The 27,722-nt window shown below is 44.8% G+C and overlaps 1 protein-coding gene across 1 annotated transcript in view; it reads left to right on the top strand.

Annotated features, from left to right (window-relative positions):
• LOC138643633 (maternal DNA replication licensing factor mcm6) overlaps positions 1 to 27,722 on the top strand; it is a 332,741-nt gene that overhangs the window by 26,828 nt on the left and 278,191 nt on the right. Inside the window, exons 2-4 of the mRNA XM_069732489.1 lie at positions 533 to 676; positions 2,762 to 2,872; positions 2,975 to 3,224. Of these exons, the coding sequence (XP_069588590.1) occupies positions 533 to 676; positions 2,762 to 2,872; positions 2,975 to 3,224 (505 nt within the window). The remainder of the gene's footprint in view (positions 1 to 532; positions 677 to 2,761; positions 2,873 to 2,974; positions 3,225 to 27,722) is intronic.

Genomic DNA, 27,722 nt, shown 5'->3' with positions numbered 1-27,722 from the left:
TTGTAATGACCTGGAGAATCATAATGGCAGGTCAGTTTTAGCATTTAGTGAACCAAGCAAAAAACAAGTGTGGGATTGCACTTTTTTTGCAATTTCACCGCACTTGGAATTTTTTTCCCGTTTTCTGGTACACGACATGGTAAAACCAATGATTTTTTTCAAAAGTAAAACTTGTCCCGCAAAAAATAAGCCCTCATATGGCCAAATTGACAGAAAAATAAAAAAGTTATGGCTCTGGGAAGGAGGGGAGCGAAAAACGAACACGGAAAAACGGAAAATCCCAAGGTCATGAAGGGGTTAAAAGGACCCCCGGGGGTGAAAGCGGTAAAAATACTCGGGTTTCCCACCCGAGCATTTTAGTGCTCGCTCATCACTAGACCCAACAGGAGATCTGTGCCATTCAGCACAATCAGGTGGTTAGCAACTACTGGTTTCTAAGTTCTAAGCCTATTGCATAAAACAAGCAAAGCTCTGTTATGGCAAATATACACGTTTTACTAATTATAATATCCTTATTTTTGATATATTAAAGATGTAAAAAAGATGGAGGAAACCTATATGTGTCTGCAGCAGAAGAGTTAATTCGACCAGAAAGGAACACTTTGGTGGTAAATTTTACTGATATTGAATACTACAACCAGCAACTTTCAACAACTATCCAAGAAGAGTATTACCGGTATTTCATTTTAGTATGACTAATTATATAAATAAGTGGAGTCTGTCAATGGGGATTTACTAGCGAAACTAGGGGACCCAGTCCAAAAATAAAATAAGACCTGTTTTTAGTAATCCAATATTCCAGCTATAACCTCTTCATAAAATTGTACATTTGTGGTAATTGTATTAGACTGTATAACAGTTAAATGATTATTCTCTTCAGAAATGGCTATTGTTGGATAGTGCTTACAAGCACTTTTGCATTTTTGAGTTATTAGTTATTGTATAGAGCGAACTGTCTAGGTGACCCACTACCACTCTTTCTAGCAGCGGTGGTGGAATATGCAGGGCTTGATAAAAGCGCTTTTCTATTGAGATTGTAAGCATTTCTTTGAACCTGGTGGAGGAGTTGGTGATCTGTTATCTCCTAGTCAACACAAGCTTCAGTGATGTGCTTACAATGTGGACAACAACAGTAGTTTTTCTCTTAAGCAACTGTTACACCCCAGGTAACCGGTTGTTACAGTGATGTTGCTTTCCTTTCGGGGAGGGTGATATCATGCTTGGATGCAAGCAGGATTTCCTTTACCACGTAAGCACCTACATACAACACATTCTGAATCCAGGCCAAAAGGGGGAGCTCAGAACCCAGATTTAGGGTAGCTTCCCTAGCTTTGTGTTCAGGTCTGGAGGAGGAGTTAGGTCTGTCTGGAGCAGACAGTGAAGGGAGAAGAGAGCAGATAGCAGAGCCGTGCAGCTAGGACTGAGCTGCTGCTCCTGGGAAGGAAGTGAACCAGAGGGGTTGAATGTAGTGGAGCTACTGAGGAAAGGAGCACAGTGGAGAAGGAAAGGGGCTTGGAGGGGAACTGTGATGGAGCACCTTCAGAGCTGAAGCGCAGGAACTTGGTACAGTGAGCCCGAGGCTGTTGCGTACTCCAGGACACACGGCAGAACCGGAGGGCATAGAACTGTACGTGATTTGCCCACACCACACCTGATGGTGAAGCAGCATTTGAATAGCCCGGGTCACGGTAGAGATCCTATAAAAAGGCTCAAGTTGCCCACCATACAGGTAACTGTCCCAGGACAAGACAGCGAGGACTTTGCCAGCAGCTGCAGGCAGGAGGGACCTCGCACACTAGCACCGAGTAGGAAGGCTTACGGACCTCACCTGGTAGAGGGATCCGCCTTTGCCTCCAGGCCAGCCGGACCATATCACCACCTGTTCCCGGTACCCTGGACTGTGGCCTGCTACCATCAGTAAACCAGGTAAAAACTTTACAACTTTGTGTCCTCCACTTATTTGCCGGCATACACCATCATTGCCCAAATGCCTTGAGAGCTCTGGGGACCCCGCTTCACCTGTGGGAAGCATTACCATCTTGCTGCAACAACATCACCCCAGAGGACCCCTTAAAGCAGCATCGGTCACCTGACCAAGAACCACAGGTGGCGTCATGAATAAACTATATTCCAAAATACCCTTAAAGACCTTTCCCCTTTTGTTGGGCGCCCAGGGCCACGGACCGGGTCGCAGCCACCGTGACATTCCCTTTAATCCCATCCGGACCCGGTACAGATTACCCCACTGCTCAGGCGGCCGATTCACAACAACCTGTTGCCAGAAGAAAAGGGATACTAAACGACTGCAATGTTTAATATAAATTTAATTGCAAAAGTGCTTGTTTTTGTTAGTGCTCTTCATCAACACTAATCTGTGAAGATGGAAATAATCGATTTAGGACTAAATATATAAAAAGAAGAAAAAAATTTTTCAAAAATCATGACCGATCTTTAGTCTTTTTATATACTAAATTTATTTGAGAGACCTGTTGTGAGTGGAGAAGTATTGCTGATGCCCGATGGGGGGGAAAAACCTGCAGATTAGTTATGCCAGATATAAGGAAAACTGTTTTGGTGACACGTTGGGTAGATACCTTTTTAATATCAGCTAAGTTCTGACCATTTAACAAGCCATGCTAAATGACCTGATACTTGACTTGCACAAAAACAAGTGAGTATTGTTCTCCCATATACAACTATACTTGTGAATCTCTAAAACAATTCATATCTTATGAAACATCCAATCTACATTCTTTAACAGGGTATATCCGCATCTCTGCCGTGCTGTTCGAAACTTTGTAAGACAAATTGGAAATGTCCCGATCAATAAAGAATTCTATGTTGCATTCTCTGACTTTCCATCAAGACAAAAGTAAGATTTTTTTTTTTGAGTAGTAAAAACGGGGGTTTGATCTACATTTGACAGAAATACTATATTCAATAAATGTTTTCAACTTTATATCCTTTCTAATAGGATACGAGAACTTAGTTCTTTAAAAATTGGAACTTTGCTTCGTATTAGTGGTCAAGTTGTGAGGACTCATCCAGTTCATCCAGAACTTGTCAGTGGCACTTTTCTATGTATGGATTGCCAATCGGTAGTAAAAGATGTGGAACAGCAGTTCAAATATACGCAGCCAACTATATGCAAAAATCCAGTTTGTGCCAACCGTCGCAGGTTTACACTGGACACGAATAAATCACGATTTGTTGATTTTCAAAAGGTATGTTTGTTTTTTTTTCTACTCACCATTTTTATATTCAATTATATGAATCAAAATAATTTACTTGAATCTGAACACCAATTAGTGTTAGACTTTCCAAATCTATTCATAAATTGCAATTTAACGTGTTCAAATAAACTAATACCAATGCTTTTGAATGTATGGTATATGTAGTTAGAAAAACTTACCAGCATTTTCCTCAATGGCTGCATTCTGATCACCACCAAATATCTTCTAATGCACTATGTCCACTTTGTAGGCAAATGTGTTAAATTGTTCCAAATGTTGCCAATATTTTATATTTCTGTGGTTATAGGATTGAGACATCAGTCTGAATAACCAAATATAACTGTTTGTTTGGAATGGGAATGGCTGTACCTAAATGATGGTTTTGAATAATTATTTTCACTTATAACTATATGGTTTTCCGTTTCTACAATAGACCTTGCATGCTTGTGAATATAGTAGGAACTGATGCTCCTGCTTATAGCGATCACATTAGTTATTTGTTAATGTAGGAAGGCATTCTAGTGGCCTAGATATACCAAAAAGTTTTATATCCAAAGACACAAACAGATATCTGTAAAGCAATTGCTGATGTAACTGCACAGCAATTCATGCTTGCATCTTGCAAGATATGTATACTTATAATAAGTAAGTGTGTGTAAACAGGGTTTTGAGCTCCTTCTCCTGGCCTGGATTCAGAAGTTGTTTGTTTGTTTGTTTGTTTGTGTGTGTGTGTGCTTGATTTACCTGCCAAAGAGATCCCCCTTGTCTCCAGGCATAGTACTACCCTCCCCGAGAGGAAAGCAGCACTACTGTGCTGCCAAAACTCCTGGTGTGCCACATCCCACCCACCCCCACCACCCCCCTGTTAAATCCAGTACTCCTGGACTGGGAAAGAAACATAACCAGCAGGTTAGATAAGACAGCTTTGTAAAACATTTGAACAGGTTAATAACTTTTAATCCCTTACGGGAGGGAGGCACGGTTCTTGAACCTTACAATAAACAATCTAGTTTTATACCAGGGTATCCATGTTCATATTAAACAGTACCAAAGCGAGGAACCCATCATAAACCCCCAATTTAGGCCTTCTGGGCAGGCTACAAGGGATATCCAGACCCTGTGTTCGCCATGCCAGACTGTTTTTAGCTTCGGGTCTGCAGAAACAAGGCCCTACCCATGCCGGCAAAGTGGGCAGAACCAGGGTGTATCTAGAGGGTGCCAAAGTACTTACAAAAACAGTTTTTAGGTAATCCACTGTCCATTACTCCATTGTCTATTTTAAACCTGAAACAAAATATATGCAAACAGGTAACACCAATTATTGCCATTTTTAGTCATCTGTAACGGGCTGGGATTTGACCCTTGGTGCTACGAATAGACCTACAAAGTTCCTGGTCTAACATGTTTGCTATTGTGTACCCACTAGTGCTTGTACAACTTGTAGGCCTGCATTGAGTTGGTAAGCTGGGTAATTGTCTGCGACTTCTCAGATTAACCCTTGGTCTGACAGATTCACTGATAGCAGAGGGTGGATTCTCTGGTTCCATTGTGATGTTTGCTGCTTGAACTTTCTGGTGTAAAGTCTCTTCTGGTTCAGGATGGTTCTGAGTCACATTTTCCTTTGGTATTTCCAACTGGGGAAAAGTCAGGACAGGTATTGCTATGGCCTGATGTACTTGAGTCCAAGAATTGGGAAAATCTCCAAGAACGGTGTGGATTATCTTTTTTTCTTCCTTCATTGGTTTAGAAGTTCCTGGATTTTCTTCCTTGTTCCTCAGTTTGTAAGGGCATACTTTGAGGTGATCTCTGGATACCGCAGTTGAAGTTTCTCCTCCATCTTTCCTAATAAGGCATAATTTGGGTGGTAAGATGGTATATGGTTCTGCTTCCCACTGGTCGTCAAGTTTATGCATTCTTCTCTTACTCTTTAGCACTTGTTCGCCTGGTGACAAGGGAGTTGCAGGGGTCATGTTGGTTGTAGTCTCTCTTGGTTTTTGTCTTGCCTGGGACAAGCTTCTTTCTACATACTCTTGTACTTGTCGGTATTTCTGTTGTTGCTCAGTATCCCAATCTGCATCTGAGGTTGCTTCTGGAGTTAAGACTCCCATGTCTAGATCAACAGGTATTTTGCTACCTCTCATCAGGTATGCTGGTGTGCAATTGGTGGAATTCACCGGGATATGATTGTACAAATCTACTAAGTCTGGCAACTTCTCTGGCCATAAGTTTTTCATGCACAGGCAAGGTTTTCAGTAAGTCAATCGCCACTTGGTTCATCTTTTCACACATGCCTTTGGTTTGTGGTGTTCTAATCTTTTTACATCCGTAGAGGTTGCAGAACTCCTGGAACACTACCGCTTTAAAGTCTGGGCCTTGGTCAGTAAGCACCTTCTCAGGGTATTCGTGTGGTTGGCAAAAGTGTTGCTGGAAGGCTTTGGCTGCTGTCTGGTCTTTGACAGGTACTACTATCAGGAATCTGGAGCAATGGTCCACAATGGTCAAAGCATAGGCATAGGCTGACGGGCTTGCAGTTAGCTTCACATGATCCAGCGTGACCAATTCAACTGGCTGTTTGGTGACTATGGGCTGTAGGTGAGCCCTCTGGCTGTCACGGTCCTTTCTGCACAGGTTACATGGGCCATACTCTCGGCACCATTTTTCGATGGCTTTTCTCATGCCAATAAAGTAAAACCTTCCATGTAACAGGATCTCTTAACTTCTTCCATCTGGAGTGTCCTGCTCCATCGTGGTACGCTTCCAGAACCATTGGCGCATCTTGTCTTGGGACCACTATTTGCCAGACCAACTCGTGGGTGCATGGGTTGACATTTCTCCGGCACAGCTTACCGTCATAGATAAATCGTTTGACTTTCTCCTTCCATAGCTGTTGAGTCTCTTGCGGATCATCTGGACCAGGATGTGAATCTGCTTGCATCAGCAGCTCCTTGACCAGAAGGACCGCGGGGTCACTGTCCTGTGTCTCCGCCTATCCATGGTGTGGCAATGGGTTCAACGTAGGTTCTTGTTTGTTATTGCGCCTGTTCCTCACATAATGAAAATACTGAGTTGCTCCGGGGCGATGGGAAGCTGGTAACTCTATCTCTTCAAGTAACTCCAGGAAGAAGATGGCGGCCTCCAGTGTAAAAGGACGCCGGCGCTGATACACTGGTGTCCAAGCATGGCATCACCTCAGGATTCAGCATTGCCTTCGTTAGAAGACACAGCCAATGTACCTGGCAGCCGTACAAGCAACGGACGATCCAAGCAGAGCAGATCCTCCACAAGAAGCACTAAGGAGAAAATATCCGACCGATCCACTTCTCAGCCCGTGCCTCCATCTCCTCCCCTCCAGCTGGTACCTCGATCGATAGCTTCACTGGGGTGAGTGTGTATCCCACCCTATTAAGCTGATGGTTGCCCCTTCTTTTTTTCTATGCACCCTAGGCAAAAATGAACCAAAAAATCAAAACACAAACAATGTGCTTTATGTATACAGCCCGTTCCGGATAGTCATACAAACAGAATGTGTTACACTTGTATTGAAACCATCTTACGTGAGGAATCCTCAGTAAGATCAGATGACATCAGACATTTTGATCAGGGACGAATTGTGAGCCTTACGTAGTTCAGACATTATTCCTGAAGGTAAAAGCAGGAAGTATAATTCACCAAAATCAGACTGTTCTACTGATAACTAAGATAGAGATACAGATATTTCCCAGGAGTGTATTTTCTCGGAAGGTGAACAAGATATGTGCTTTCCAACAGAAAGCATTGATAATCTTGTTAAATATGTCTGGTCTCCTTAATACCCCTGGTGTCAAAGTCCCCAAAACACCACAGGATATAATGTTCGCAGGATTGTCAGAAGGGAAAAGACCAACCTTCCCAGTAATGACAGCAATCAAAAATTTAGTTTAAAAAGAATGGGAGAGCCAAGGGCAAAAACGGTTGCCTTCATCAAAGAGGCGTTATCCCTTTAAGGACGAGGACATGCCTACTTGGGCTAAAGCCCCGAAAGTAGTAGCATCCACGTACCAAAAAATCCTTACTTCCAGTAGAGGATTCTAGTTCCCTACAAGCCCACTGGATCGCAAATCCGACTCTGTTAAAAAGGGCATGGGAATCATGTACAAGGGAATTTAAACAGGCTATATCAGCTACATGTACTGTAAGGTCCATGTTAGTCTGGCTTAATGACCTAGAAGAAGGTCTAAAAGCGGCCTCTCCAGAGATAAGTTAATCTCTTCTTTTCCCCTGATCAGAGGTGCTACAGCATTTCTGGCAGATTCATCTGCGGACTCTATTCGGTTAGCAGCCAAATCAGCAGGCCTAACCAATGAGGCACATCGAGCCCTTTGGCTAAAGGGTTGGAAAGGAGATGCCCAAACAAAATCAAAGCTGTGTGGCCTTCCATGCCAGGGTGAGTACCTGTTTGGTGCAAAACTAGATGAAATCCTGACCAAAGCAGGTGAGAGGAAAGAGGGGTTCCTTAATTATTTTCCGTCTTATAGGAGAGCATTCCGGAAGCCCGTATTTAATAAAAGGATTTTAGAAACCAGGACCGCTGGAGCCAGAAGAGATACCAAACAAAAAGGTTATTTTTTTTCGGAAAACGCCCATTTAAAATGGAAGACAAACCACGTTAGGACAGATCTACCAGTAGGTGGTAGATTGTCTTTTTTTTTTTCTCTACACAATGGCGTATAGTAACCTCTAGTGTTGAGCGATACCGTCCGATACTTGAAAGTATCGGTATCGGATAGTATCGGCCGATACCCGAAAAATATCGGATATCGCCGATACCGATATCCGATACCAATACAAGTCAATGGGACATCAAGTATCGGAAGGTATCCTCATGGATCCCAGGGTCTGAAGGAGAGGAAACTCTCCTTCAGGCCCTGGGATCCATATTAAAGTGTAAAATAAAGAATTAAAATAAAAAATATTGTTATATTCACCTCTCCGGCGGCCCCTGGACATCAGCGGGAGGATCCGGCGTCCGGCACGGCTTCTTTCTTCAAAATGCGCGCCTTCAGGACCTGTGGAATGACGTCCCGGCTTCTGATTGGTCGCGTGCCGCCCATGTGACCGCCACGCGACCAATCAGAAGCCGCGACGTCATTCCTCAGGTCCTAGAAGGCGCTCATTCTAGGACTTTAGCTGAGGAATGACGTCGCGGCTTCTGATTGGTCGCGTGGCGGTCACATGGGCGGCACGCGACCAATCAGAAGCCGGGACGTCATTCCACAGGTCCTGAAGGCGCGCATTTTGAAGAAAGAAGCCGTGCCGGACGCCGGATCCTCCCGCTGATGTCCAGGGGCCGCCGGAGAGGTGAATATAACAATATTTTTTATTTTAATTCTTTATTTTACACTTCCGATACCGATACCCGATATCACAAAAATATCGGATCTCGGTATCGGAATTCCGATACCGCAAGTATCGGCCGATACCCGATACTTGCGGTATCGGAATGCTCAACACTAGTAACCTCCAACTCTTGGGCAATTAGTCTCATAACTTCAGGCTTAAAATTAAAATTTGCCCGAGTCCCTCCAGACTCATTCCTGGTGTTGACTTCTTTAAAGTCTCAATTTCAACAACCGTTTTTGGAGCAGGAAATAATAAATCTCCTATCCAAAAGAGTGTTTGTAGAAGTCCCGCTTCATCAGAGGGGAAAGGGATTTTACTCCCCCTTATTTTTGATTCCAAAACCAGATGGGTCATATAGAACTATAATAAATCTTAAAAAATTGAATATCTTTTTAGAAAATCAAACCTTCAAGATGGAGTCTATCAGATCCACTGTAAAACTTCTTTTTCCTGGGTGCTTCATGGCAGTCCTCGACTTAAAACATGCGTATTACCATCTACCAATTTATATCGAATATCAGCAGTATCTGCGGGTGGCAATGATGAAGGGGCAAATATGTCATTTTCAATATACAGCAATGCCCTTTGAACTGTCAATAGCTCCCAGAGTCTTTACCAAATTAATGTCAGAAGTAATGTCATTCTTAAGATTATGGAACTATGAGGGTATCTTTTACTTAGATGAACTTCTAGTGGTGGGAAATTCCCCTTCGCAATGTCAATGTCTATTTAATACGATTTCATCCCTACAGGAAATAGGATGGGTGATTAACTGGGAAAAATCCAGATTGTCTCCAACAACCCGTCAAACATTCTTGGGTCTTATCCTAGACTCTGAAAGTCAGAGGTGTTTCCTTCCAAAATCCAAACAGTTGACAATAAAAAATAAAGTACAATCAGTAATTAATAACCCTGTAATCTCCCTCAGAGAAGGTATGTCCCTTCTAGATTCCTTTACATCATGCATTCCGGCGGTCCCATGGGCTCAATTCAATACTAGATGGTTGCAGTTAACAATATTACAGGAAAAAAAGAAATTAAAAGGCCATTTAGGTGGCTATCTGCACCTTCCACCCTGCATGTTAAATGCTCTTTAGAGTGCCAATCAACATGCAGGAATAGTCTGCCACGCACTGTAATGCCGCAGCCATGTTGGTTGTGGCATTCTAGTGATTGGCTTGCCGCACAGCGAGCACAGCACAGGTTTATATCAGACCTGGAGCCGCCCTGCTTGGCACAGTCTGCTCCGGAATCACCAGTGTAGGAAGATTTGCTGCAGTGATAGGAACAGAATAGGTGGTGTATCAGTTACTGAGGGTATACCATAATTGAATACACAAATCCAGCTAAAACAACAGTCCTTCTAAGGACTAATTACGGGGTATATAGATTGCACTGCAGGTAAGCAGGGAGTGTATGTGGGTATAAAGATTTCGGTAGCATGCGGACATTGTATTACTCCATTCTATTACTGTCTGCTGCTTCCTATAACATCTATCTATCTATCTATCTATCTATCTATCTATCTATCTATCTATCTATCTATCTATCTATCTATCTATCCCCAAGTATCATTGGCCAGGAATATTTTTTTTTTTTTTTTTGCATCTTAATCCTGTTTAATTCCAAGGCAATCCAGAGCCCACGGTTTGTTTGTTTTTTTTTGGGGGGGGGGTTTTTTTTGTTTTCCTCCATTTGCTTGTTGGGACTGCAGAATATAGGAAGATCCTTTTCATAATTCGTGTTGAGCCACCTCCCTAGTGTTCGAGTTTGGTTCGGTTCGTCAAACTGGGACGTGTTCGAGGAATGTTCGAACACCTTCAAACCCCATTGAAACCAATGTGCGGGCCCTGCCAAGGCAGTTTGTGCGGGCCCTGCCGGGGCTCTGTGCGTGTGTGCAGGCATCATCCGATGGGACTACAAGTCCCATCGGACAATGCCTGCTACAGTGACAGTGATTGACACATTAACCAATGATGGGACAGTAGTAGTCCCATAATCCAGCTAATGTGTTGAATGGAAAAAATAAAAAAAAACGTACGTACGTACAGGTCATATAGTACATTCATACAGGACATACAGTACATTCATACAGGACATACAGTACATTCATACAGGACATTAATGTACTGTATGTTTATATGTATGTATTGTATGTACTGTATGAATGTACTGTATGTATGTGTTTTTTTTTTTTTGTTTGTTTTTTGTTTTTTTCCACTCAACACATTAGCCGGATGATGGGACTACTACTGTCCCATCATTGGCTAATGTGTCAATCACTGTTACTGTCGCAGGCATCGTCCGGTGGGACTTGTAGTCCCATCGGATGATGCCTGCACACATGCGCAGAGCCCCGGCAGGCCCGCACAGAGCCCTGGCAGCCCGCAAAAGCCCCACGGTCACGCACAGACCCCGCCCACACATGCAGTCTCCAACCACGCACCACTCACACTCCATTATAGTGCATCATTGCACTATGGGAACTTCCGATTTCAGTATCCGATATCGCAAAAGTATCAGAACTCGGTATCGGAATTCCGATACAGCGAATATCGGCCGATACCCGATACTGCAAATATCGGAATGCTCAACACTATTCAGCACAGATCTTTTGGTGAATGAACAGTTATCGAACAGAAACTTGAACAGCCAAATTTTAAGCAAATTGTTCGAGTTCAACGAATGACTCGAACACCGCCCAAAACAGCTCAAATTTGAAATTGGCGAACCGCTCATCTCTATTCATAATACAGTGTGAAAATCTAACTATTTTAAACTGGTTTGCCCGTCACATCTGAGTGCGTATACATTTCTGCCATTTTTGTGGTACTGTAATATTTTTTTGGGAGTGTCTTATTATTTTGTCAGCAAAATGGTGTCAAGAAATTGTATATTTAGCTGCCAAAAAATATTTAGCTACAGGGCAGATATTTTACACTGGGTTTTGTCCACCACACAGATGGCACAAGTTTGACCGCAATTATATGCGATTTCAGGCCTCCATAGAATTGCTTTTGTTGTCTTAGCCTACTTAAGTTATGTTTTATTAGTGGATATCCTCCACAGCTGATTCTGTCTTGAGCCAGGGGGTATATATATGGTGTGTTTTTTGCACACTATTGCTTTTTCTGCTATTGATTGTGCTTGCTATGGCTGGGTTTCTGGCAGCAGGCCCTGACACAGACCTATGGCTGACTGAGGCCAAAGACATTTTTTCAGAGAAAGCTTTTTCTCAAAAGAAATATACACCTACTTATGCTTCTGTCTTTAAGGACCTGAACAGAGTATATAGGGAACAAATAGTTTCTTGGTGGGAACTACAAAGCCTTGAGAACTATATAAAAAATGGTATAGTCCCAAGAGGACTACGCATTTCCCTTACCCCAGCAGCACGGTGCAGAAACCCCCAGTTGATGAGTCTTTGGGAGAAAGAAGCTACCTGCAGTTCCCTGAGATTTATGCAGATTTTAGTCAATGAAGAAAAAATCAATTTGGAGAGACTGAATATTAAACTTAAAGAACAGATAGAGATTACCAAAAAATTTGAGTCTGAGAAAGACTTCATTGTGAAGGAGACTGAGTTACAAAACTCCATTGAGAAATTTCAATATAATCTCAAAGAAAGAAAGCATAAACAATATCTCAGGGACCTGCAGGACTTCAAAGACAACAAAATATATCAAGTTGTGGTGGATAGATCTGAAAGAGGAGATAGAGAGACAGATCTGTCTTCTACTGAGACAGACCTGTCAGATACAGAGAGTAGAAGGCCCATTCCTAAAAACCGACAGAGGGGGAGGGGTAGCAACTACCGTAGAGGAGATAGATTTCAGACCAATATACCTAGGACTGGTTTTTTAGATCGACCATACCAGCTCCGCAGTCACAGGTTTTGAATCTATCAGACAGACAGCTTACGGAGGTTGAAATGTCGGTCCTTTCAAAAGGATTATCGTTTATACCCAGTTCTGATTTTGTTCCGTTTGATATGATTAAGGATTTGAATCTGTTCATAAGGAAACTCAAGTGGCATAAATTTTTTAAACAAAAGGACAAAAAAACCTGTCATGAACTGGGCATCTCTCTTGATATGCTACCTGATATACAACTTCTGGCAGGTCTGGATACCACACCAGCCACAATTGGAGGAACTGGTCCCTTCACCCAACTCAAAAATCCTAGTAAAAAGTTGGCCCCAGTAGGTGGAGATCTCTCCGCAATTGATGTCTTCTTGAATTTGAGTACCCAAGACATCAAGAATTTAGCGCACTGCCAGTCTCGTCACAATCTCAGTAGAGTACAGATGGAGGCTCTCCGGGGTTTAGAAAATGACAAATCCCTTATTTTCAAGCCATCTGACAAAGGTGGCAATATTGTGGTTATGGGGATCGACGGGTATAGGAATATGTGTTTGTCGTTACTTAATGACCGGTCCACTTATGCCCATGTAACAACAAATCCAACTACTAAATGTGTGTCAGAACTTAGGGCCATTTTACTTAAAGCCAAGGCTGAGAAACTGATTGATGAGGATGAGTTCTCCTTCCTGTTGCCCCTCCACCCGGTTATGCCCACATTCTATGCCCTCCCAAAGGTCCACAAGGGCCTGGATCCGCTAAAGGGTAGACCCATTGTCTCTGGGATAGGAGGTGTTGGACAAAATGTGGGTATTTACATCGATAATGTCCTAAGACCATTTGTTACCGCACTTCCATCCTATGTTAGGGGCACCATGGATCTGCTTCGCAGACTAGAGGGTATTTCCCTAGAACCTGGCACCCTCCTGGCCAGCATTGACGTTGAGTCTTTGTACTCCTCAATCCCACATCAGTGTGGAGTTCAGGGGGTGCAATACTTTTTGAACACAAGGGGGTGTCAGTTCAGGGCCCACAATGAACTTATCATATCTCTTCTTGAATTTGTACTGCATAACAATTTTTTTTGCTTTGATGGCAGGATCCTCCACCAGCTCAGGGGCACTGCCATGGGCAGCCCATGTGCGCCCACTTACGCAAACTTGTTCCTGGGCTGGTGGGAGGACAGTATTGCCTTCTCAGAGACTTATGAGAATTATCTGGCCCTTGTGGACCTTTGGGTCAGATATATAGATGATATTTTCATATTGTGGAGGGGCACCAGGGAGGGTTTTGCTGAGTTTGTGGCATCCCTTAACGATAATGAGATTGGCCTCAGCTTTACTTTTGAAATACAGGAAGAGAGACTACCATTTCTGGATGTCCTCATCTCTAAATCTAGGGATGGGGAGTGTCTTGAAACTACTGTGTACAGGAAGCCGACCGCAACCAATTCCCTTTTAAGGTGGGACAGCCATCATCCCTTCTCTCTAAAAAAGGGTATCCCTAAAGGCCAATACCTTAGGTTGCGTCGCAACTGTTCCAATCAAAGGGATTTTAAAATAAAGGCGGATGATCTTCGGCAGAGGTTCCGGACCAGGGGCTACCCGGATTGGATTCTTAGGGAAGCATTTCGCCATGCGAATGCATGTGAGAGGGGGACCTTGCTTATACCCCGAAATAGAGAAGAAGAGACCCCTAAGGAGACTAGGGTGATTTGCACCTTTGACAATGGGGCAGGACCCGTGAGGGACATCTTGAAAAAACATTGGGGAATTTTGGGGATGGACGAGGACGTGAAAGATATCATTGGCAAGGAACCAAGGATCACCTATCGGAGAGGTAGGAGTTTAGATGATAGACTCATGCATAGCCATTTCACTACGCCTAGAAAGGAGACATGGCTTCCTCAAAGACCAGCAGGATGTTTTAAATGTGGAGCCTGTGTGGCGTGTGATTTTGTCCTTACTGGGAAGGTATTCCATAATGAGCATACACAGCAGTCCTATACCATCAGGGACTTTATCAATTGTAGAACAACAGGGATTGTATACAGGGTGAGTTGTATCTGTGGAATCACCTACATTGGAAAAACGATCAGAGAATTCAGACGACGAGTGGGGGAACACTTGGGGGATATACGAAACAGAAGGGATACCCCGATAGCAAAACATGTGCATGATATACATGGGGGTGACCCCAAGGTCTTGCGTTTTATGGGGATTGATAAGGTGCATCCTCCGTCCAGGGGGGGTGACCTGGATAAAATGCTTCTTCAGAGAGAAGCGAGATGGATCTTTCTTCTGGATACATGCCAACCCCATGGTTTGAACGAACAACTTAATTATAGCTGTTTCCTTTAGGCTTTATTTACCTTATTAGTGGTGTTCTCCTTGCCTAGTCTTTCTCTCCATTACTCTCTGTCCGTTCCCTCCCTCTCTCCCCTTCCCCTTTCCCATCTTATTATTTTATGTAATTTGTTATTTGTCTGTTTGACGGGTCTTCTCCAGTTACCATGCCAAAGAAAGCAAGATATATTATGATCCATCGGGATCTGTTTGGAAACTAGCCACTGCTACTTTCTATATAGCCATCTAGGTTATAATGGGTGTCACTATGACTTCAATTACTGACACCTCTGTCTAGTATGAGCTTCTGTTTTTTGCTTCTGTGCATCCATTTTTATCCACGTTTCTTCGCCCATTTATGTTAGCCTCTAACCCCCTCCCCCTTGTTTGGGTTTATAATCCATTTCTGCCAGTTTGCTTGTGATTATGCATGGATGTGGGTACCGCATAGAATCTTATTTGTTGATATCATGAGTTGATTCGGTTATTGTGACGCTTCCCCCCCCTCCCTTCTGTGCAACTTACAAGGGCCGGTGCTTCACTGTGGTCATGGACGGAGACGGCTTGCGTTTCACCCTTGAAACGCATTCACCATGGCAACATGTGGGCGCCGTACAGGATGTGACGCGTACAAGATGGCGCCGCAACTTCTGGTACCTGCACTTACCACGCCGAGTGAGTCGGCTTGCGTTCCACTGCTGGAGCGCACCCAGCGTTACATGTTGTGGGCGCCGTACAGGATGTGACGCGTACAAGATGGCGCCGCAACTTCCGGTTCCTGCACTTACCACGCCGAGTGAGTCGGCTTGCGTTCCACTGTTGGAGCGCACCCAGCGTTACATGCTGTTGGGCGCTTGATAGGATGTGATGCGCACAGGATGGCGCCACAACTTCCGGTGCATGCGCTCACTATGTGATATTATGTATAATCCAGTAACCATGTGGACATGGTGAGTGCTTGTGCCATATGGCCGCTTATGATAGTGGAGGTTTACTGACATCAATTATGCCCCCGACTATGTACGCCTGGCTAAACACATCAGCGCACATGAGATGGCGCCGTAACTCCGGTGCCCCCTTTTTTTTTTTTTTTTTTTTTTTTCGTACATCATTATTTATAAACTGGTAACCATGCAGCCGCATATGGCTTTTTTTTTTTTTTTTCCGTATATCATTATTTATAAACTGGTAACCATGTAGCCGCATATGACTAGTGCTGGTTTTGTGCGGCTATGATAATTTCTCATTCATGAGTATAGGGGCTCACGGCCATTATTTATGCCCCCTTGGAATGCCCCAACTGGATCTATAGCTTTTTGGGGCATACAGTGCACATGGTTTATTAGGCAGTTTGATCCGTTCCGGGTTTTCCCATATCCCAGTATATCAGGTACTAGGGGGAGGGGCTTTGGGTATATAGAGACGCTTTACAGAGGTGGGTTGTACTCTACCAGAGACTGTGGACACAGACGGTCATCTCCAGCGTGGGTTACCTAGCCACTGCAGGCCCCACAATTTAGACGGACTTACATCTCTGTGCCCGTTGGCACTTTTTTCCATATGACTCCCCTGATGATTCTCCATGACCGGAGTTGAAACGCGTAGGGAGGAAGATTCTACGTTTCAAGAGGTTTTGGGACTCTGCCTTTACACATATTGGGTGGGCTGGTCCCTTAGAGCAAGGTCCATTTGGGGCCTGTCCTTGTCAGGACAGGAGTTACAGAGGGGTTACAGGGTAGACATACTACTTCAGCCCTGCCCCTCCTCATCTAATTGGATCTCTACTGTGTCGTACGGAAGTATACAGTGTCCGGCAGCTTGGGTGAGATCCAACCATTCTTTTTTATTGAGCACTGGTTCACCTGAGCACTTTGTATGTTTTTTTCGTTTGTGTCCTGTTGGATGTGCAGTTTTTAGCATTTAATATTAAAAGTTATGTTTTATTAGTGGATATCCTCCACAGCTGATTCTGTCTTGAGCCAGGGGGTATATATATGGTGTGTTTTTTGCACACTATTGCTTTTTAGCCTACTTATTGACACAATTTTGCTGGCCAAAAAAATAAATAAAAATACAGGCCACATATTTTACAGTGTGGTATCTGTCACACACCTAATCTCTGTGGGCTAAAAATTGTGGCATTTCAGGCCTATATTGATCTGTTTTCCTGGTGTCTTAGCCTAGTTAATGACACCAGTTTGCTGGAAAATTAAAAAATAAAAAAATAGCTACAGGCCAGATATTTTTAAATGTGACTTTCCTGCACACGGATCACATACAAGATTGTTCAAATTCAGCCCTTTGAACTGAAAGTGAAAATATTGTAGTGTATTTAAAATGGGCAAGGCACATGGCAAGGGACTGGGAAGTGGATGTGATTGTGCATGTCGAGGCCGTGGGCAAGCTAAAATTGTGATACAAACGCCCACATCTAATCGCCCGACCTTCCTGTCTGAATTACTAGGGGAGCGCAGAACACCACTATTGAACCCAGAGCAGTGTCGAAAGGTTGTTGGTTGGATAGCGGATAATGCTTCCAGTCACTTTGTCACCACTACCACCCTATCTTACACACGGCCAAGTCTCAGTAGCTGTGAATCTGCACTGCATATTCCTCACCCTGATCCTCCTTCCTACCACCATGCCGAGTGTCCGGAGACAACTAATCCTACACTTGGACACTCTGAAAAGCTGTTCACTTTTCAAATTAATAGATTCGAGCCTCACACCCATCGCTTGAAGTGGGACAAGATGATTATTATTTATTAATATAGCACCATTAATTCCATGTTGCTGTACATGAGAAAGGGGTTACATACAGGGTTATAGATATCGTTTACAGTAAACAAGTTTACAGTGACAGACTGGTATAGAGGGGAGAGGACCCTGTCCTTGCGGACTTACATTCTATGGGATAGTGGGGAAGAGGCAGAAGGTAGTGGCGAGGCGGTGGCTATGGCAAGGCGGCAGAATGGTTATTGCAGGCTGTAGGCTTTCTTGAAGAGATGGGTTTTCAGGTTCTGTCTGAAGGAGCCGAGGGTGGTGGATAGTCGGACGTGTTGAGGCATGGAATTCCAGAGGATGAGACAAGATGAGATCACGTGTAGCGATGCCCAAATATTTGAGCAGTCACACGAAGGCGACAGTGGGAACGTGCCACAAGAGGTGGATGAATGAGACACAATTGCCATAAAGTCAGGAGGAGGACCAGGGTCTGGAAGTGGATGACAAGGTGGTGAATGATACATTAACTGACCAAACCTGGCAGGAGGACATGCAGAACGAGGGCAGCAGCACACGGGAGGGAGGCGTAGCACCCTAACAGGCAGGAAGAAGCAGTGTGGTGGCCGCAGACAGAAGGCAGGCAACCATTTCTCGTAACACCAACACGACGGAAGTGGTCAGTACAACAGATAGGTCTTCCTGAATCTGGTTGTGTTTTTTTAAAGACTCTGCCGACAACCCCAAACAGGAAATTTGGACCATCTGACAGGCCAGCACCTGCAGGGGTAGCAAAACTATCAGCCTGACCACCACCCTCATGATCAGGCACATGGCAGCAAAGTACCCAACTTTGTGAGCCGAGCCTCGGGGTCCAGGAACTGTGTCTGCGGGTGATGTAAGGAGGTCAAGCACAATGAGAGTCTGGGGGCGGTACCTTCTCAGCTCTGTGCCTGGAACCATTGAGCTGTGCTGCAGGTTCCCCAGGGGCAGACTTAGAGGCTGGGACAGGAAGAAAGCCAGGCAGAGAGCGGGAAAGGCACGCACGCAAGACACAGAGCAGCGTGAGCAGAGATCAGAGCAGGGTGCAGCTGCACTCCCGGAGAGAGAGAAATCTCCTGGTCAGAGGACAACAACAGGGAGATTGCCCAGAAAGACTGCATCTTGTGAGTACCTGAAAGCGGACTCTGCTGTGACTGGTGAGGGGCGCTTTGAGACCCATGTAGAGACATTAACCCGTATAGAGACTGTGATTCCAGGTGAGAGATTTAACAGTGCAGAGCCCCTGATTCCTGCTGTGCTGTAAAGGCTAAAGACTTAGAACTAAACTCCCGAAACCCCAGGCAGCAGGCTCCTAGAGACTACTCAGCCCACGGACAACAGAGGAACGACAAGTGCCACTGTTTCTCGGCGCCTACGTTGGAGAATATGACTGTAACGGGGTCTAACAAGCTGGGGTACCTCTTTCAGTACCACCCCATGTTTCAGGAGGTCCACGCTGCTTTTGCTGGATTATGAATGAAGGATGCTGGCTGGAATTCCTTGGTTACATGAGAGCATATAAAGGCTGACTGCTACCCCACGTATTTCCAGTCTAAAAGAACCCACTTTATTTTCAGCACACAGAATATATAACACAGATACACAGGACAGGTCAATAGGAAAACAGCTGGCCAGACATACATTACAATTGCTGCAGGGGGCCGGAGCCTGCCACTATTTACTGTGGGAATTACAAAGGTGGGGGGAGGTCAGAAAGAGAATATTTTGTCCAGGGGCACAGCCTGTGGACTGATGTATTTCACATGGAAACTATTATACATACATATACTGCATAACATTCTTGGTGCTGGGGGGTTCTGTAACAACGACCCTTTAAGCAAGTCCTCATCAGACTGATAATTGTTCTTTTCTCAAGAAAATCCTGCTTAATTCTGTTACACTGTTTGACTCCCATATTTTTGCACTGTTTTATTGCTAGTTATTTTCCATTGCTTCCTCCCTGCAAGGAGAACCTTAATACTGTTGTTAAACCCCTCAACTGTTGGTCTGTCTGTTCCGTGGTGACATACTCAGTACCTACATACTATTACATTGACACCATTGCTTCTTCCGCTATTGTGCGTGGAAGCCAATCCCCTGTCCATGGTGCCTGCGAAGATGCCTCCTGTCCTGCACCTGTCGTTGCACAAACTCAACTAGCACCATCATCAAGCATGTTCACATCCTTGTCCCACTGCAGCATTCAGTTGAACATACCCCAGTCCTTGGAACGCAAGTGTAAATATGCAGCCAACGCCCCACAGGCAACAGTACTAAATTCACACATTTCTCGTCTCCTTGCGCTCAAAATGTTCTCTCTTAGGCTTGTGGAGATGGAAGATTTCCGCAACTTGATGGCGGTGGCTGTCCCAATATAATCGGTCTCCAGCCACTACTATTTCTCCTGGTGTGCTGTCCCCGCATTACACAATTATGTGTCCCACAACATTAGCCGTGCCCTTAGCAATGCTGTTACTGGGAAAGTCCACCTAACCACAGACACGTGGATAAGTGCTTTTTGGCAGGGATGGTACATCTTACTGATGGCACACAGGGCTAACATACTGGAAACTGGAACCCACTTAAAAAATACAAACATGCAACGTGTGTGTGTGTGTGTATGTATATGTGTATATATATATATATATATATATATATATATATATATATATATATATATATATATATATTTATATATATATTACACACATACAGTACATACACACTTGCACTTTTTAAGTGTTTTTAATGGTTTTTGTGTTGTTGTTTTGTGTGTGTACTTTTGTGCAATCGAGTTTTTTGCCAATTTAATAAAAACTATTTTTGATACTGGATTATATATGGAGGTGTTCCTGTCTATGTGGGCATGATCTTTTTCTTGCTCTTTCTTCATTTTAGAAAGTCAGCAACTGCTTCCGCCAACCTTGCCGTGCTTTAGCAGCATTTGCATCTCTGGCTCACCAACTGTTGTGTGATGTGCCCAGATGTTGGAAAGGATTTATGAGCAGAAGAGGGCAGTTGTTGATTACCAGCATCATGAAGGCCATTGGTATTCAGTTCAGACTCCACACACCTCCACTCCACCTCAGGAGTGGACATGGATGTCGGACATATGTAACATCCTACAAAACTTTTAGGACTCCGCCAAGATGGTGAGCGGTGAAGACGCCATAATTAGCATCAGTGGTAGCTAGGGTTTTGGTTCCGGGGGGTGAAGCTTCTGAGTGGGCCCCTAATCAGGTATTATTGATTACAACTCGGTGACGCACCCTAATAGTGGAGGAGAACCTCAGCAGATGACCGCACTATTGCTGAAGATAATCTCTATATAAAGACCAACATAGATATTACCGCCATATGGTCAGTGATAGATACCAGTCCTACAGAATATATAAGTGATCACAGCACAGTTACAGATGACTTACCGCTGATGTTCTTTCTGATGACTATTGTTCATTTTTCCCGTTTTTTTCCATCTGGCCCAGACCGACATGACAACTTCTTCCACCCAGGACTCGTCTGCAGAGAATGCAACAGACACATTTCACTTCTCATAGTCCAGCCCCATCACCATCTATTCCCAACCTGCACAAACTCCTCATTCTGCCGATACCCTAATGCTGAGCCGCTGCTGCCGTATGTGTCCCTTTTACTGCACCTGCTCTGTGGTTCTCTGTGCCCTCAAAATTCTAAAGTACCCCTCTTTAATATAGTAATGCCGTGTGCAAGTGTCCTAAAAAACAATGCCCATATTTTGTTCCCTAGAAAGTAAGATTGCCGTGTGTGCCCCTTTGATAGTCACCGTAACCTGAGCTCCCCTATAACAATAAGTGCCCACTTTACATTTTAATAATGTCCGGAGTCTCCCCTAGTACAGCTCCCCTATACAAAGTATAATGCCCCCTCACTGTATAGTATTATCCACACAGTATATAGACCCCATAGTAGCCCCCAAAACAATTTGATGGCTCCAACACTGTATGATGACCTCCTCATTGTAATCTCCATACTGTATAATGGCCCCCTAGATAAACTCCATATAGCATAATGCACCAAATAGTCCACAGTATAGTATAATGCACCCCCATAGGCAGACTCTGTAGCATAAGACAGCCCCCTATAGGCAAACTCTGTAGCACAAGGCAGCCCCCATAAGCAGACTCTATAGCATAAGGCAGCAACCCCATAGGCAGACCCTGTAATAAGGCAGCACCCCCATAGTCAGACCCTGTAATAAGGCAGCATCCCCATAGGCTGACCTGGCTGTAGTATAAGGCCGTACCCCCATAGTCAGATCCTGTAATATGGCAGCACCCCCATAGGCAGACCCCATAATATGGCAGCACCCCCATAGGCAGACCCTGTAATAAGGCAGCACCCCCATAGGCAGACCTTGTAATAAGGTAGCACCCCCATAGGCAGACCCGGTAATAAGGTAGCACCCATAAAAATAAGTAAATTCCTGTTATCTGCCCTGCTCCTGCTCCCTTCCGGACAGCGGGTGCCAGGCAGTTAAGTCATTGCGCCTGCTGTCAGTGTCAGCATCGGTGACGTCAGACGCTTACAGGGGGATGATGGGAGAAGGAGCATAATGCTCCATCTCCCATCATCAATGCAATCAGCTGTAGCAGCATGTAGCCAATACAGCTGAACCAGCGATGATGGGCGAGGGCCCCTGGCAGGGCCTTTCCGCCTGCTCAGGGGCCTATAGCGGCCAGCGGCAGAGCACGGAGGTTGATTTCTCTCAGCTCTGCCACAGAATGTAACTGTATCGGTGCGCTGTGCACGTCGATACAGTTACAGTAGCATAGCTCCGGGTGGGCTCCCTCAGAGCCCCAGGGCGATGGACCCCTCTGCCCCCCCCTCGAGTAGATATGCTACTGAGCATCACCATTCCGTTGCTCTGTATTCTGAAAAGTGCTCTGCTCACAATGAAAGAGGATGCATTGCAAGTGGAGCACGATGAGATGGAGCAAGGAACCATAAAGGGTGATTACACACAACCCAGCCTCATCTCATCCCAACGTTGATTTGGTGACAATGAGGAAGAGGAGGAGGAATAACATGAGCTAGTTTCTTACACTATAGATGGTACTACAAGAACAACTGAGCAGGAGGATCGTCCTCTTGATGAGGACACAAAAGTCTTGCCTGTTAGCAGTCTGGCATTCATGGCTGAGTTTGTTGCTCTGCCTTCCCGTGATTCTTGTGTTCTGAAAATTTTGGGTGACAGTCATTACTGTTTGGTGACACTTCTAGACCCACACTACAAGGAGAACTTTATCTCTTATTCCAGAGGCAGACAGGTGTATGAAACTGGTGCAATACCAGAGGGCCCTTGTTGCAGAATTATTTAAATAAATTCCATTCTGAAAACTCTGGCGTCAGAGTTCACAGCTCGTTGGACAACCAAGGAGTAAAGGCGAGAGAGACACAACTCCAATCCAGTAGAGGCAGGGGAACATTGGCAAAGTTCTGGAAGAATTTTTTTCTCAGACCTTCCCATTGCACAGGCCCTGAGGCGTGGGGTACTCTCGCAAGGAGTGCAAAGTTTGGAAAGATGCTATGCCTTTTTAATTATTGGGTATCCAAGCTGAACATGTGTCATGAACTGGCTCTCTACGCCTTGGAGGTCCTGGCCTGCCCTGCCGCTAGCATTTTGTCAGAGCTAGTCTTTAGTGCCGCTGGTGGAAATAACTGATAAGCGCATCGGCCTGTCATCTAAAAATGCTGACAGGCTAACTCTTCTAAAAATGAACAAGGGCTGGATTGGGCCAGACTTCTCAACACCACCGAATGATAGCTGCATAACATAAACTCAAGTCCAGTGTCCATTTTTTTTTGGTGGGGGGGGTTCTATTCCCATGCACCTCTTCAAACCCACACATGGGTATACGCTTCCTGATTTGGCTTATTTGCTGTTGTCCTCCTACTTCTCCTCATCATCCACCACCACTTAATCACCCACCAAGGTGACTGGTCTGTGATGCAACACCAACATTGTTTTTAACCCCTTAGTGACAGAGCCAATTTGGTACTTAATGACCAAGCCAATTTTTGCAATTCTGACCACTGTCACTTTATGAGGTTATAACTCTGGAACGCTTCAACGGATCCCACTGATTCTGAGATTGTTTTTTCGTGACATATTGTACTTCATGTTAGTGGTAACATTTCTTCAATATTACTTGCGATTATTTATGAAAAAAACGGAAATATGGCGAAAATTTTTAAAATTTTGCAATTTTCAAACTTTGTATTTTTATGCCCTTAAATCAGAGAGATATGTCACGAAAAATAGTTAATAAATAACATTTCCCACATGTCTACTTTACATCAGCACAATTTTGGAAACAAAATTTTTTTTTGTTAGGGAGTTATAAGGGTTAAAAGTTGACCAGCAATTTCTCATTTTTACAACACCATTTTTTTTTTAGGGACCACATCACATTTGAAGTCATTTTGAGGGGTCTATATGATAGAAAATAATGAAGTGTGACACCATTCTAAAAACTACACCCCTCAAGGTTCTCAAAACCACATTCAAGAAGTTTATTAACCCTTTACGTGCTTCACAGGAACTGAAACAATGTGGAAGGAAAAAATGAACATTTAACTTTTTTCTGCAAACATCTTAATTCAGAACCATTTTTTTTATTTTCACAAGTGTAAAAACAGAAATGTAACCATAAATTTTGTTATGCAATTTCTCCTGAATACTCCAATACCCCACATGTGGGGGTAAACCACTGTTAGGGCGCACCGCAGAACTTAGAAGTGAAGGAGCGCCGTTTTACTTTTTCAATGTTGAATTGGCTGGAATTGAGATTGGATGCCATGTCGCGTTTGGAGAGCCCCTGATGTGCCTAAACAGTAGAAACCCCCCACAAGTGACACCATTTTGGAAACTAGACCCCTTAAGGAACTTATCTAGATGTGTGGTGAGCACTTTGAACCCCCAAGTGCTTCACAGAAGTTTATAACGTAGAGCCGTGAAAATAAAAAAATCGCTTTTGTTTACACAAAAATGATCTTTTTGCCCACAAATTCTTATTTTCACAAGGGTAACAGGAGAAATTAGACCACAAAAGTTGTTGTGCGATTTCTCCTGAATACGTCGATACCCCATATGTGAGGGTAAACCACTGTTTGGGCGCACCGCAGAGCTTGGAAGAGAAGGAGTGCCGTTTTACTTTTTCAATGTTGAATTGGCTGGAATTGAGATCGGACGCCATGTCGCGTTTGGAGAGCCCCTGATGTGCCTAAACAGTAGAAATCCCCCACAAGTGACCCCATTTTGGAAACTAGACCCCCCATGGAACTTATCTAGATGTGTGGTGAGAACCTTGAATGCCCAAGTGCTTCACAGAAGTTTATAATGCAGAGCCGTGAAAATAAAAAATATTTTTTTTTTCCACAAAAAAGATATTGTAGCCCCCAAATTTTTTATTTTTACAAGGGTAACAAGAGAAATTGGACCCCAAAAGTTGTTGTCCAATTTATCCCGAGTACGCTGATGTGCCATATGTGGGGGTAAACCACTGTTTGGGCGCACGGCAGAGCTCGGAAGGGAAGGAGCGCCTTTTTGGAATGCAGACTTTGATAGAATGGTCTGTGGGCATTATGTTGCGATTGCAGAGCCCCTGATATACCTAAACTGTAGTAACCCCCCACAAGTGACCCCATTTTGGAAACTAGACCCCCCAAGGAACTTATCTAGATGTGTGGTGAGAACTTTGAATGCCCAAGTGCTTCACAGAAGTTTAGAATGCAGAGTCGTGAAAATAAAAAATATTTTTTTTTTTCACAAAAAAGATTTTGTAGCCCCCAAGTTTTTATTTTCACAAGGGTAACAAGAGAAATTGGACCCCAGAAGTTGTTGTCCAATTTATCCCGAGTACGCTGATGCTCCATATGTGGGGGTAACCCACTGTTTGGGCGCACGGCAGAGCTCAGAAGGGTGGGAGCACCATTTGACTTTTTGAGCGCAAAATTGGCTGTCGTGTTTGGAGACCCCCTGATGTACCTAAACAGTGGAAACCCCCCAATTCTAGCTCCAACCCCTAACCCTAATCCCAACCTGATCCATAATCCTAATCACTAACCCTAACCATAATCACAACCCTTACCCCAAAACAACCCTAATGTCAACCCTAACCATAACCCTAATCAAAACCCTAAATCCAACACACCCCTAATCCTAATCTCAACCCTAACCTCAAACCTAACCCTAATCCCAATACACCCCTAATCACAACCCTAACCTTAACCCTAATGCCAACCCTAACCCTAATACCAACCCTAATCCAAACCCTAAACCTAATCCCAGCTCTAACCCTAACCCTAGCCCTAAGGCTACTTTCACACTTGCGTTGTTTGGCATTCCGTCGCAATCCGTCGTTTTGGACAAGAAACGGATCCTGCAAATGTGCCCGCAAGATGCGTTTTTTGCCCATAGTATTGCCGACGGATCGTGACGGATGGCCACACGTCGCGTCCGTCGTGCACTGGATCAGTTGTGTTTTGGCGGAGCGTCGGCACAAAAAAACATTCAATGAAACGTTTTTTTGTACGTCGCATCCGCCATTTCTGACCGCGCATGCGTGGCCGTAACTCCGCCCCCTCCTCCCCAGGACATAGATTGGGCAGCGGATGCGTTGAAAAACTACAGCTGCTGCCCACGTTGTGCACAATTTTCACAACGTGCGTCGGTATGTCGGGCCGACGCATTGCGACGGCCCCGTACCGACGTAAGTGTGAAAGAAGCCTAACCCTAAATTTAGCCCCAACCCTAACCCTAAATTTAGCCCCAACCCTAACCCTAAATTTAGCCCCAACCCTAGCCCTAACCCTAGCCCTACCCCTAACCCTAACCTAACCCTACCCCTAACCCTACCCCTAACCCTAACCTAACCCTAACCCTACCCCTAACCTAACCCTAGCCGTAACCCTACCCCTAACCCTAACCTAACCCTACCCCTAACCTAACCCTAGCCGTAACCCTACCCCTAACCTAACCCTAGCCCTAACCCTACCCTAACCCTAACCCTACCCCTAACCCTAACCCTACCCCTAACCTAACCCTAGCCCTACCCCTAACCCTAACCCTACCCCTAACCCTACCCCTAACCCTAACCCTACCCCTAACCCTACCCCTAACCCTAATTTTAGCCCTAACCGCTGTTCTCCTGCCGGCCGGCAGATGGAGACAGATGGCGGGCGCACTGGGCATGCGTCCGCCATGTTCTTCTGCCGGCGGCCAGGAGGAGCAGCAAGAGGATCCAGGGACCTAGGTGAGTATGCTAGGGTCCCCGAATCCCCCTATTTCTCTGTCCTCTGATGTGCGATCACATCAGAGGACAGAGAATTACACTTTACTTTTTTTTTTTTTTGCGGTCGCCGGTAAACAGTTAATTACCGGCGATCGCAAAACAGGGGTCGCTAAAACCGACCCCCGATCATGCTCTTTGGGGTCTCGGCTACCCCAGGCAGCCGAGACCCCAAAGATTCTCCCGGTGCCGGCCGGCGGGCGCACTGCGCATGCGCCCGCCATTTTGAAGATGGCGGCGCCCACCGGGAGACACGAGGAGCATCGGGGGAGCTAGGTGAGTATTGGGGGGCCACCTGGGACCCCTTTTCTCTGTCCTCCGATGTGCGATCACATCGGAGGACAGAGAAATTAAAAAGAGATCGCTTTTTTTTTTTTTTTTTTTGCGATCGCCGGTAAACGGTTAATTACCGGCGATCGCAAATGCGGGGAGGGTTAAAAACCCCCCGAATCATGTTCTCTGGGGTCTCGGCTACCCTCGGCAGCCGAGACCCCGGAGAAAATCGGCCTGTGGGGGGCGCTATACACTTTTTCCACAGCGCCGTTAATTAACGGCGCTGTGGTTTAAGTACCCTTAGCGGCCGCCGTTAAAAGGCGTATCGGCGGTCGCTAAGGGGTTAAGGGTGTTTATGATGCCCGTAAACACTTTTTTTGACAGTATGTTGCTATATACCCCCAGGGGGAAATGTTTGTCAGCCCATACACTTACTACATGGGCATTACAAGTGTAGGGAAACCGCTCCTTTGTAATGGGGAACAGATTTTTAGGAGGCCCTTTTCCATGTCTCTTCCACAGGGTATTGGAGTATGTCCA

The sequence above is a fragment of the Ranitomeya imitator genome, chromosome 6 (assembly GCF_032444005.1).
Source record: "Ranitomeya imitator isolate aRanImi1 chromosome 6, aRanImi1.pri, whole genome shotgun sequence".
Classification (NCBI taxonomy): Eukaryota; Metazoa; Chordata; class Amphibia; order Anura; family Dendrobatidae; genus Ranitomeya; species Ranitomeya imitator.
Note: the sequence above shows the minus strand (reverse complement) of the source record. Positions and strands in the feature narration are given on the sequence as shown.